At 51.5% G+C, this 12,544-nt stretch overlaps 2 protein-coding genes across 2 annotated transcripts; one reads left to right on the top strand and one right to left on the bottom strand.

The window, feature by feature from the left end:
* Positions 1–105: 105 nt before the first annotated feature.
* On the top strand, positions 106–4,110 carry SMDT1 (single-pass membrane protein with aspartate rich tail 1). Its single transcript, XM_046010992.1, has 3 exons — positions 106–435; positions 1,767–1,907; positions 3,875–4,110. Exons 1-2 carry the CDS (start codon positions 247–249, stop codon positions 1,902–1,904), a joined length of 327 nt encoding a protein of 108 aa, XP_045866948.1. The 5' UTR covers positions 106–246; the 3' UTR covers positions 1,905–1,907; positions 3,875–4,110.
* A 1,191-nt stretch (positions 4,111–5,301) lies between these two features.
* NDUFA6 (NADH:ubiquinone oxidoreductase subunit A6) lies at positions 5,302–12,521 on the bottom strand. The gene is made up of 3 exons (XM_046010991.1): positions 12,362–12,521; positions 6,600–6,715; positions 5,302–5,505 (listed from the first exon to the last, which is right to left on the bottom strand). The coding sequence occupies exons 1-3, from the start codon at positions 12,498–12,500 to the stop codon at positions 5,374–5,376; spliced, it is 387 nt and encodes a 128-aa protein (XP_045866947.1). The 5' UTR covers positions 12,501–12,521; the 3' UTR covers positions 5,302–5,373.
* Positions 12,522–12,544: the final 23 nt, after the last annotated feature.

Genomic DNA, 12,544 nt, shown 5'->3' with positions numbered 1-12,544 from the left:
CGCTCCCGGGACCAGCCGGCCCGCCAGGCCCGGAACTAAGCGGCTACGGGGCGTTGGCTCCTCCTCCTCGTGACGTCACCACGTCGGGCGCGTGACAAACGCCTCTTTCGCACCGCAGCAGGAACTAGGCTGGGCTTCGCATCTGATCCCAAAAGCCTCGCGAGGGTGGGGGCGGTGCTCTCCCGGAGGGCGTCGCAGCGGCCGGGCGGTGGGGTCCGGGTGCCGGGCTAGGGGCGGAGCTGGGAGATGGCGTCCGGAGCGGCTCGCTGGCTGACATTGGCATCCTTGCGATCCGGGGCTCTCCGGAGCGGGCCGAGCTTGAGGAAAGGTGGTGGTGATGTCTCCGCCGGAGGAGGTGGCGCGGGTCGGAGCCTGGTACCGTCGAGGTCAGTCATCGTTACTCGCAGCGGCGCCATTTTGCCCAAACCGGTGAAAGTGAGTGTCTGCCTGGAGGCGGGGCGAAGGGGCCGCGGCCAATCATTATGGGGAGTGTGCGCGGGTCGACGCTGACTGATAGGAGCAAAGGCCAATCATACGACCGCCTTAGGCCGGAAGACGTATCAAGGACAAAGTTAGCGATGATGCGCTGCTAATTTTGACAGGTGGGAGGAAATGGGTCAGATCCCGGTGTGCGTTGGGCGCACCGAGACAGAGGATGGGGGGCGAGAGCGGAGAAGGACTGCACTCTGCACTAGCTCCTCGTGGTGAGCTAGCAGGGAGCGTGGTGCCCTAGTTCTCCAGGCCACAAGACTCGGCTGTGTGTGTCCGGTGTAGACAAATCACGTAACCACTCCGTTCTTGTCCACCTCGCAGTTGATGGGGTGGAATAAAGTTGTGAAAGGGCTTTTAGATAAAGGGTACGTGGGACAGAACTTCTGTTTTTATAAGTTTTGACTTAGTGCTTAATTCACGTGATTTGCTGTTTTGAGAGGTGGGCAGGGAGTTACTACGATCACTGTTCCCACGAATGAAGAGTCGGGCCAAAGCAGTGAAGCCCTGAGGCTCCAAAGCTAGCAGCGGGTTAGGTCCTGGAATTCAGGTTTCTGGCTGGCACAACCCCACCCCCAACCAGGTCCTGTTTTGCCCACCGCTGAATGCTGTCATCTGCCCCGAGTACTTTTTTTTTTTTCTCTAAGCAAAATGGAAACAGCCCCTTACATCAACCAAGTTTGCTTTTTGACTCCAGGGCGGTGTGGGAGTTAGAAAACAAATTCTCCTACAGTGAGTATGGCCAGTGCTAGCTTGCACAGACAGGTGAGTTCAGGACTGTTTTGTGGCAAGACGCAGGGTCCACGTTGGGGAAGAGCTGCCTTATAAAAAGGCACAGCTGGGAAAAAACCTGAAACTCCGTAGGAAAATATGAGAGGATATGTTGAAATTCCACTGAAACTCCCCTAGTCCACCTACACAGCTAGTCTTTCATGGTAAAGACATGCTCATTTTTCAAAACATGGTTGTTTTGAGATTTAATGTGAAATTAACCCGGGGAATCTGTTAAAGAACTGTGCGAAGTATCCTTTCACTGTACACGCACATCTAAGTTTTAGATGTCTAGAATGAATGCCTTGTACTTTTCTCTCTGGTAGCCACATTGATGGCCATAAAATAACCTTTTTTTTTTTTTTTTCTGTTCTGCATGTTTCCAAAGTCAAGTAGTTGTGTATTATGGGTCTGGGGTTCACAGGAGTGTCCCTTAGGGGCCAAGCCTTCTGTGGCCCCACGGAGTGGGCTCTGGAGCTCACAGCCACCTCTCTGACCCTCTGCAGATGTCCTTCGGCCTTCTCCGTGTGTTCTCCATCGTGATCCCCTTTCTCTATGTGGGGACGCTCATTAGCAAGAACTTTGCCGCTCTACTTGAGGAGCATGACATTTTTGTCCCAGAGGATGACGATGACGATGACTAACAGGTAAGACTTCCTTTTCTCCTACGTGGACCAGGAACAGGAAGGGGGTGGGGCGCCTGAACTCTGATGCAGTTTGCGCTGGTAGCAGTTTCTGGTCCCTTGAAGCAGAAGTGCAGACCTTCAATAAACTGATTGACTTCGCTGTTTTTACGTTGCCTTTGCTCTATGTTGATGAGGAAATCTTACCGATTTAAAAATTCACTGGGATGGGATAGGGCTCCTGGATGGCTCAGTCGGTCAAGCATCTGCCTTAGGCTCTGGTCATGATCTCAGGGTCCCAGGATTGAGCCCTGTGTTGGGCTCCTTGCTCAGCGGGGAGTGTGCTTCTCCCTCTCCCTCACCCCCTACCCCCTGCTTGTGCTCTCTCTCTCTCAAATAAATAAAATCTTTAAGAAAGAAAATTAACTAGGATCTCTTCCAACTGGATTGATCCCAACCAGGCTTTTTGTCTTTTATGTACCTTTGTTCTCTCAACCCACAAGTTTCTTTCTTTCTTTCTTTTTTTTTTTTTTTTTAATTTTATTTATTTGACAGAGAGAGAGAGATCACAAGTAGGCAGAGGCAGGCAGAGAGAGAGAGGGAGAAGCAGGCTCCCCGCTGAGCAGAGAGCCCGATGCGGGGCTCGATCCCAGGACCCTGGGATCATGACCTGAGCCGAAGGCAGAGGCTTCAACCCACTGAGCCACCCAGGCACCCCTCAACCCACAAGTTTCTTAACAATTTAATGCCTTACACACGCACCCCAAACAGCTTCATTCTCTGCACTGAAATTCAGAAACTGCAGGTCTTGACCGTGGCCAGCGAGGTCACCCACACTCTGCCCGCCCACACTCCATTCAGCTGTCTGGTGCTGGTGTCGGCTCCCCGTGCTTGAATATATGCTGCTTGGCCGCCCTTCTGTCGTAGCTACGGACAGTTCTGGCCCCACAGTCTGACAGTCAAGCATGCCGTGACCTGGTCACACCAGTTATTCAAGCCTCATCTTCCATATTCCCAACCACTCACCTCTCCCCAGTATTCACTGTTTCTTGAGTTACCCACATGCTTTCCCGCTCCCAAGCAGAGGCTCACTCTTCCTTCCAGTTGGAAGGCTATTTCGCACTACTCTTTAAGATTTTTTTTTTTATTCATTTGAGACAGACAGACAGACAGCACAAGCAGAAGGAGGAGGAGAAGCAAACTCCCTGCTCAGCAGGGAGCCCGATGCAGGGCTCCATCCCAGGACCTGAAGATCGTGACCCGAGCCAAAGACAGACGCCTAACCACTGAGCCACCCAGGCACCCCTGTTTCTCACTACTCTTACTTCCACCAATTCTTCATTGTCATTGATGAAGTCTTCCCTCCTTCCTGCATTTGAAAGTGACTGCCGTGAGGCGCCTGGGTGGCTCAGTGTGTTAAAGCCTCTGCCTTTGGCTAGGGTCTTGGGATCGAACCCCGCATCAGGCTCTCTGCTCAGCAGGGAGCCTGCTTCCTCCTCTCTCTGCCTGCCTCTCTGCCTACTTGTGATCTCTGTCTGCCAAATAAATAAATAAAATCTTAAAAAAAAAAGTCTTTAAAAAAAAAGGGAGGGACTGCTGTGCCCCTACTGACCAATATGTCTTGTGACAGTATTACATGCTTAAGCACACAGGCACACCCCCAACTTCTACTAGACTAAGAGTCTCTTCCTGGCAAGGAACACTTATTTTTTTAAAGTAAGCTCTACACCCAGTGTAGGGCCTGAACTCACGATCCCAAGATCAAGAGTCACGTTCCACCAACTGAGCCAGCCAAATGCCCCCGGAAGTGTGTTTTTTATACCTATGGGTCCCCAGTATCTGGTCTCTGATGAATGTGCAATTAAATATGTGAGTGAAGAAACAAACTGTCTTGCTCCTGCCTTGTTTGGTAGAACCTCTCTGGAATGCTTTTTGGTGTGTGGCCAGAGGCTGCTCTGTGCCCAGTTCACTGCTGCTTCGCTTTCTTACAGGACACGGAGGAGGTACAGAAAGGAGACAGCCCTAACTTAATTATGACGTGGTGATGCTCACAGCCTCTCCTCCTGCCCTGTCCAAAGGGCGCAGGGAAAGCCCTCAGCCTCCCAACTCCAGTGAAGCCTCCTGCATCGTCTGTGATCGCAGCCCAGATCCCCAGGCCCTGGGACGTTCCCACGAATGCGCTGTCCACTGAGCACAATCAGCTTACGAATAAACATGCTAAACGTCAGCTCGGTACGACTCAGTGGTGGCTGAACCGTCCCCGCATGAGTGACCCCAGCTGCAGTTTCTTGCAGTCCTTCCTCTGGCAGCTGGACGGTAACAGGCCTTTGATTTACAGCCCAAGATTTCCAGGCCCCCCACCCCACCCCACCCCCAGATCCACAAAGGTCATTACAGGCACCTGGGACCTATTTTCATTATGTACAAAAGCCCAACAGAAACTTTACCCTCAGTAGAGATGCACAGGATGACTAAAGCCTCGAGCTTTTTCGTGTTGAGGAACACTGGCGAGCTGTCACAGGCCAGTCATAAGCTGTGAGCGTTTACAACTCTTTGAGAAACGTCGTTACTAGAATGAATCTCTCAACACTTGGGTTCCTTAGATGAAAAGATAGTTAAAGGGGTTGGTGGTGCGGAAGAATCCGGGAACACTCAGGGTGGCCACCTGCCGAACCCCTCTCTCTCTGGCACTTAGGCTGGCCAGGGGAGGAAGCATCGAGAGCAGAGGTGAGCTCTTTAATGTGTGTTGACGTTTGGAAGAACAGTAGAAATATTTCTGCCCCGTGCGCACTGAACAGTGTTCCTAGCCGAGTGCCCAACAGGGTAGGAAGTTGATTTCATTTTCAGGACTGCTGCTTGTTGCACGGAGACAGGCGAGGCCTCATCGGAACCCAGGGGAGAACAGCCCGGCTTCGCAGCCTGACTTCTGCGCCTCCTGGTGTTGCTCTGATCTCTCTTCCGACAGCAAACACTGGCTCATTCTGGATAACCTGTGCCGTGACACCAAGCAACCCTGGGGGCTGTAGAAACATGGCTAATTGGGGGCATCTGGGTGGCTCGGTTAAGCATCCGACTCTTGATTTCCGCTCAGGTTGTGATCTCAGTCGTGAGATCGAGCCCCGAGTGGGACTCTGTGCTGGGCATCCCTGTCCTGAGCCCCCACCCCCGTCCCCTTAACAAAGTCACCCAGCCTGACAGCCAGAAGGATAGTTTCTGAGCAGATGGCCTCATCCTTCCTGTTTACTGACATGTGAGGCTCTGAGAAAAGAGAATCTAATCTGGAGGAAACACCACGCTTCAGGAAAGGGGAAAGAACAGGTGGTGGGTATACTAAGACCCCACTTGTTCAGGCAAAAAGGGAGACAGACTGCAGGAGAGGGACTCCCCACTGGCTCGCCAGTGGAATTCTATTAGGAAGTGACCATCACATACTGAGTTTATTTGCACTCTAAAATATTTAAATATCGACATGCACCTTTCCCGAGTGACTTCACGGGTCGTGGCCAACATAGAACTTGGACAGGAAATCCTTTGGCCTCGGCGCTTCTGTCTCATGGAAGAACCGCATGACGTGTGTCCGCTGCTTCCACACGTTGATCGTTTCCTCCAGTTCCATCTTGCCCTGCACACGTGGGGGACAGGAGTTCGGTCAGAGCGGCTGAGGGGAAGGAACGCCACGCTGGAGGCCACGATTCTGTTCTCTGCTCTGGCACAGACTTACTGAGTCACCTGGGGCAAGGAACATCCTCTGTCAGGACCAGTTTCCGCATCTGGAAAACGAGGTGGTTGGGCTAACTGACCTCTGCGGCCTTTCAAATACTCTGTAGCGAACCGATTCCAGGAGGGGAGACCTCCAGATCAACAGGCCTCTGCCCCAACTGCCTGACCTGACTGGCTGAATTTGGGTTTCCGCTAAACACTCGTCCTGTGGTACGTACTGGTCCTTGCTAAAGTTCACACTGATGACCAGAGAGGTCACAATCAGGCCCGGGATTTGACCCCATTTACCCAGGACTCCGCTGACCAGCCTGCCTCTTCCAGCAGCAGCCTGGTGAAGCAGTAACTTCAGAAACGAGGTTCGGGAAGAGTTCCAAACCTTCCTCTTTATGTCTTTTTCCAAAATACAAGCCCCAGAGCATCTGGGCGGCTTAGTAGGTTAAGCAGCTGCCTTCAGCTCAGGTCATGATCTCAGGGTCCTGGGATCAGGCCCTGTTTTGGGCTCCACACTCGTGGGGAGTCTGCTTCTCCCTCTCCCTCGGCCCCTCTCCCTGACTCGTGCTCTGTCTCTCAAATAATAAAATCTTTTTTTTTTTTAATTGTTTTAAAGAATTTATTTATTTATTTGACACAGAGAGATCACAAGTAGGCAGAGAGGCAGGTAGAGAGAAAGGAGGAAGCAGGCTCCCTGCCAAGCAGAGAGCCCGATGCAGGGCTCGATCCCAGGACCCTGAGACTGTGACCTGAGCCGAAGGCAGAGGCTTAACCCACAAATAATAAAATGTTTAAAAAATAATAAAAATAAAAATGCAAGCCCCGGTGGGTTTCTTCTTGAATAATCTATTTAATCAGGTGATAGCCACCTCTAAGTTCACCTGTTTCTTTGAAACACTAAGCAAAACTTACTGACCTAGTAGTTGCTTTTTAACCTCGGGAGACAAAACTGAACAGCTCTGGATAAGCCGGCTGTTCGTAAGCCCGCCAGGGAGGGTCACTTACCTTAATGACCAGAAGATCCACCACCCTGGGGTCTGTGACATGGGCATTCTTCATGAACATTTCTCGGACTTTATCCCGTCCTTGCTTCACAGTGATGTCGAGCTGGAACAAGTGCACTAGAGAGGAAACATGATTCAGGGAAGAAATTACATGGTGAAAACTGTTTTACAAAAACGGAGTCAGTGAACGCATACAGGTTGCCCATTCATTTCGTCAGCAGACGTCACTAGCCTGACCCTAAGCGAGGTGCCCGGGGCTGTAGAGGGGTGACACGTGCTCCCAAGGAGCTTAGCGTTTACTTGCGGAGCCCAGACCGCCCCGTCTGAGACGGCGTAGAGCACAGCGGAGCACAGTTCAAGATCCCAGCTCCATCACAGCACCTGCGTGGTCCTGCGGACGTAAACTTCTCCGTCCTGGAGCGTATTTCTTTCTGGGGGAGAGGAGGAGGATAATAGCACAGAGAACTCCAGAGCTGTTGGGAGGATTCCATGACATAAGATGCTTAGAACAGTGCCCGGCATGGAATAAGCTCTCAAAAAGGTTAGCTTTATTCTCAAAGAGAACGATCGGCAAAAGATGACGGGGTTGAAATTAACCAGCAGTGATGGGCACACAGGTCAGGGCGCGGGGAGCCTGCTGTGTGTGCAGGGACGGCTTCAGTCCAGCCAGCAATTACTACCACATCAGGTTACTCGGGGGAAGGAGGGAGCAGTCTTCGAAGTTAACTCCTACTCGTTTCTCAAATTCTGATCCGAGGGACAGCCATCCGTGAACGCAAACATAAAATCACAATACTCCGCAATCCCTGGCTAAGTCGATGCCTCAAAGAGTGGCACAGCCTTAGGGACCCGAGACTTCAGCTGAGGCACATTATGTCCTTTGAAAATTAGGTTTCAGTCATTCGTATTCTCACCCTCTGGCAGCCAGCCTTCAGTGGCTTTGCCGATGACAAGGGCACGAACAGGGCCTTGTGTGGTGGGCAGGATTGGGGCGAGGGGGCACATTAAGCATAAGTAAGGCTAGGAGGCTAGAATGAGCATGTGGTTGTGTGTTCATTTGGTGAGGACGCCTGGTGTTGTGGCCATTCCTGTGAAATGTCCACTCGTCTACAGAATCAGAACCAGCTCTGAAACACGAGAGCTATGGAGTGACTGAATGAATCGACAATCCAGTTTCAGTCTTTAATTATACTCAATTTAGAGCCAGCGACAGGAAAATAAAGTTCTGCTGAGGTATTTATACCTTGCCTTGCTGATCCCAGCAGGGAATAAGCACCCGCAGAAACCGAACAGGAGAAACCGCAGCCAGCTTTACAGGGACGTGTTAACAGAGGACAGGAAGTCACTCACACTGAAAAGAACTCCGGATCCAGGGGCGTGCTGGAGCAGGCTCTCGGGGAGCCTCTCTTCCCAATCTGCCTTCACTGACTTCACTTTGGTAGCTTAAAAATCAACCACGGCGGGAGTACCAGCCCCCAGAAAATCGGTAAATGCTATAAATCCAGGTTCCCACCAGTGTGTATCATAGTAGGAATTTTATTTTTTATTTTAGAAAGAGAGAGAGCAGGGGGAGGGGCAGAGGAAGAGGGGAAGCAGAATCCCTGCTGAGCAGGAAGCCCAGTAAAGCTTGATTCCAGGAGGCTTAATCCCAAAACCCGGAGACCATACCTAAGCGACCTGAGCCGAAACTAGGTGCCAGGTGCCTCTCATAGTAGGAATTTTAGAGAAGAGCAAAGAGAGGGACAGTAAGACAAAGAGATACAAAGACAAATGCAAACTAACAAGGATCCCGGGATTCAGAATCCTCCCATTTGTGGGGAGTGAGGCCTATGGCACCGTGGGTACTTGCCTGAAGTCATACGATTGGTCCCTGGCAAATGCAGGTCTGGATTCCAGGCTGTTTATTTTTATTTTACAGTCTGGTGTTTTTGAAAGGAAACGAGTATGAGGACTCTTCCCCTGCTGTCAGCGTGTAACCTTCCTGCATTTTTATCTTAGATCTCCACCCAACCTTGGGAGCTTAAAGAAACAAGGGGAGAAAAAAAGAAACACCAGGGGAGCTGGTGCCCATCTGCTCCCGTTCCTCATAATCTCCTGAACTACACACCAGGACGCTGCGTGTGTAAGTCTTCTTCCTTAGGGAGATGTTCGCAAGCACAAACGCAAAGTTTGGCTTACAATGTCAGTTCACAGGTGCCTGAATGCCCATCCTTCCCAAGTTAATAACCCTTGTCTCTGGAGAGACAAATTCCATAGCTTTGTCCTGATCTCCCTCCTCCCATCCCAACCCTTTGACCATGCCCCTCCACCAGAGAAAGGCTGTAGGAAAGCAAACAGCAACAGCCTAAGCAATCACTTGACAGATCCTTCTTTGGTTTAACTCGGCGCTTGCTGCTTAAACCAGCAACGATCCTGCCCACCAGCACCAAAGGCCGTGTCTGGAGGCATTCTGGGTTGTCTCACTAGGGAGAGAGTTCTAGTGGCATCTAGTGGGTAGAGGCCAGGGATGTTGTTAAAAATCCTACAATGCACAGGACCACCGCCACAACAATTATCCGGCACAAGTGTGCCGAGAGGCCCTGGTATAAATGAATTCCAACTGCTCTCCCTCAACTCAGCTTCTTGGCTTATTCTTTGAATTCTGAATATTGAAATTGCGGTTTTTGAAAAAACCTGAGGACTAAGGAAGGTATCAAAGTGCCCCTCTTGGTTGAAGGTGCCTTTTCCACCGCCTCTGCGTGTTTTTCCAAAATTACTGTCAAGGTTTTCCTGAGTCAGGAAGGCTCTGACACATCAAAAGGGAGGACACTGATATCCTCAGCTGTTTGCTCCGCTCACTTAGGGAGCATTCACACCAGGTACTGAGAGATCCTGAGATGGGAAGGCGGCGCGGTGTGCTGGAGAAGAGCACGGGGTCAGGGGTCAAACCAGCTGGTAAGGTCTCCCCACCATTATGAACTAGGATCTTGACTTGGGTACAACCTCCCCGGCCTGCTTCCTCAGCTAAAAAATAGGAAAGAAAAGAACCTCAGACCCAATTCCTTTATGGGAACATGGCAAAAATTGCAGACAACAGCTTGTAAACCACAAAGCTATTATAAATGTTAGTTATTAAACATTTCAGCACCTACATCTATTTTACATTTTAAAATACATCTATTGTAAGTATTAATGGCTTGGATATATGCCTGTCTTCCTGACTAGACCGGAAGGCCCCTGAGGGGAGGGCTGTTTTATTCACTTTTCTATCTGTGGGCGTCCAGAAGCAGCCCTATTGTACAAGAGATCCCGCTGAAATGGAAATTAAATAGTTTCTACGGGAAACCTCCTGTTTTGCAACCAGCGCACCTCAGTTAACACTTCTGCGGTAGAGGGCTCGGAAGGAAGGTAGTTCTGTCTCTGTGCTCCCATGCAAGGCCGCCACCAGCCAAGCAAAGGGCCGCTCACGCGTGCAGCGTAACTGGGTCCTGAGAGATTCAGGGAAAACTCAGCAGGAGCAAAGAGCCAGTGTACAAGCTGGACAGCCAGGGTCTGCAGTCTGGCTCTTCTCCTCACTAACAGTGTGATGAGAAGACAAACTCAGGTGCCTCCATTTTCTTATCTGTCGGACAAGGAAGCAATTAGAACCCACCCTCAAATAAGGCAATGTGAGGCATTTAGCACAGTGCTAGGCCATATGTATGCAAGTCAATAAATGTTAGTTGTTATATTATTATATATTTTATTAGTAGTAGTTATTATACTATTACTTATTCCAATTCTTGGTTTGGTTCCTCAGCTGGAGTCCCAATCATGGATAGCCTAACACCAGTGTAGACACAGGCCTGAGCAACTAACCACCTACGGACCACCAGCTACAGACCACCAATCCTCCCTATAAAGGCGGTACCACCCCTGTGCCTCTCCCCACCTGCCCCCCCCTTTTCAGGACCCTTCCGACTCTGGAATAATACTCAAACAGTATTTGAGGGCAGTTCCTGAGAGGACATAGTTTAAAAACTTCTGGACCCTGGCGGTGGACAACTGGGTCTGTCCTCAACTCAGCCATCGATTTTTTTTTTTTTTTAAGCCATCACAAACGATTCTTCCTGCATCTGGGACTTGTTCCCACCGCTTACTTCTCTCTGCAACAAGAAAGGGTTCTGGGCACTCACAGGATTCGGCTAGGCACACATTCTGTTTCCAAACATCTGAAATTGAATACACCCTCCTCCCCCGGCCTCAAACACAGGCGCGCAGACACTGGCTGCTCTCACTTCCCTATACCTGTTATTCACCTGCCCCTGAAAGCATTTGCATCTGCGGTCCCGTCCTGTCCCGAACCAGCAGTTCACTTAAGTTTCTCCCTCCACTGTATCCTGGGGTGTAAGTGCCGGTCATCAGCAACCTCTCAGAAAGACAGGTTCAGGACAGGGACACTGTGGAGCAGACCGGTGTCACACACCAGAAAGCCGAATTTTGCACAAATGCTCCTGCTGTAAGTAACAGTAATCATCATCATCATCATCATCATCACAAAACAACAGCAGCGGCGGCGGACATTCAATGAGGACCTAAGAGCCAGGGCTTCCCCTCAGCACTTTGGATAGATCACCTTTTTCATAAGGGCTACTCTCTGAAGAAGGCATCACCACGATGCTCGTTTTCCAGATGAGGAAACTGAGGCACAGCAAGATGAAATAATTTGCTCAAGGTCACACAGCCTGTAAGGGGCAAGGTCTGGGGGCAAGTCTGGGTAACTACCACACTCTATGGCTTCTCACACACGTAGGGAAGGGACAGCCCAGAGGGGAGCTCACTTACCAACACCCTCCCTCTCAGACCAGCAGTGGCGGTCCACGTTAAAACACGCTCCATCAATCAACAAAACAACAAAATACCAACTGCCCCTGATTTCCTACCGTCCTTGACGGTTTATTTCCCCTGATCTTTTCTCATCCGGGACATTGGGCAGTCTGTCCCCCCAGTGCTGAGGGGGGACACCGAGATAAGAAAACAGAATCTCTGCATCCGGGGACCTCGTGTTTCAATCCTTCCAGTGAACAGACTGGGTGTGGGGCATCTAAGTGAAGGCAGGGGACAGCGAGGCAGCAGGAGGCAGGTCATGCGGGGGGAAGGGACGGAGGTCCCAAGACAGGCTAGAGGCAGGCAGAGCTAGGGAGCAAGCTCGGGAAACTGTGGGAGAGGGCCACCTCACTTGGACTGGAAAAGGCACCACGGACTTAACTGGAGGACCTTGGGAAAGTCACTTCCCTTCTCTGCTGGTCCGTTTTTCCGTGGGGGTGTGGGAGACAGATGACCACTCAAGCCCTACACCCACTTTCGGCTCGCAGAACCTAACGGGCACCTGGAAATACATCCAGCAACCCTACGGCTGACTTTGGGTTCCAGATCCACCAAGGCTGGCTCTGGGCCTCGGGGGCATCACTTCGCCTCTAGGTGCCTCACATGCCTCACCTATAAAATGAGCCTGTCACCCACAGTCCCTCCCACGGACTCGGTAAGAATTACGGGGACGAAAGAGCCAACGCGCCCAGGGCGCCTAGAACCGCGGTTCGGACGCAGGGCACGGCTGCTTTTGAGTCCGGCGCCGCCGCCGGGTCGGGTCCACCCATGCTTGGGTGACCCTCTTCCCCTGAAGCACCCGGAGTCGCCTGTGCCCAGGTCGGTGACCTCAGCTCGTCCCGGGAGAAATGGGAGGCCAGGACGGCTGCGACCTTGGGCGGCTGCATCCGGGGCCCCGCTTGCGCCGCGGCCTCTCACCAGTGTTCGGCACCTCTCGATACCAGGCGCGGTACAACTCGCGCACCCTCCGCTTGGCTTCGTTCATGTCCCGACTAAAAATGGGCTTCACTGAAGTGGGCACCGTAGCAGCAGCCCGCCGGAGGCCGCTCGCCGCCATCTTGCTAAAGAAACCACCACCTGTGGGGGCGGCCGAAGGACGGA

Source organism: Meles meles, chromosome 7, assembly GCF_922984935.1.
Source record: "Meles meles chromosome 7, mMelMel3.1 paternal haplotype, whole genome shotgun sequence".
Lineage (NCBI taxonomy): Eukaryota > Metazoa > Chordata > Mammalia > Carnivora > Mustelidae > Meles > Meles meles.
The sequence above is the reverse complement of the archived record's forward strand: the minus strand, read 5'-3'. Positions and strand labels throughout refer to the sequence as shown.

Coding starts and splice junctions, on each gene's coding strand:
- NDUFA6 (XM_046010991.1), bottom strand. CDS start 12,500: ATGGCGGCGAGCGGCCTCCGGCGGGCTGCTGCTACGGTGCCCACTTCA. Junction 6,716..12,361: donor TCGAGAGGTGCCGAACACTG/GTGAGAGGCCGC, acceptor TTTCCTCTCTAG/TGCACTTGTTCCAGCTCGAC. Junction 5,506..6,599: donor TGGATCTTCTGGTCATTAAG/GTAAGTGACCCT, acceptor CCACGTGTGCAG/GGCAAGATGGAACTGGAGGA.
- SMDT1 (XM_046010992.1), top strand. CDS start 247: ATGGCGTCCGGAGCGGCTCGCTGGCTGACATTGGCATCCTTGCGATCC. Junction 436..1,766: donor TTTTGCCCAAACCGGTGAAA/GTGAGTGTCTGC, acceptor GACCCTCTGCAG/ATGTCCTTCGGCCTTCTCCG.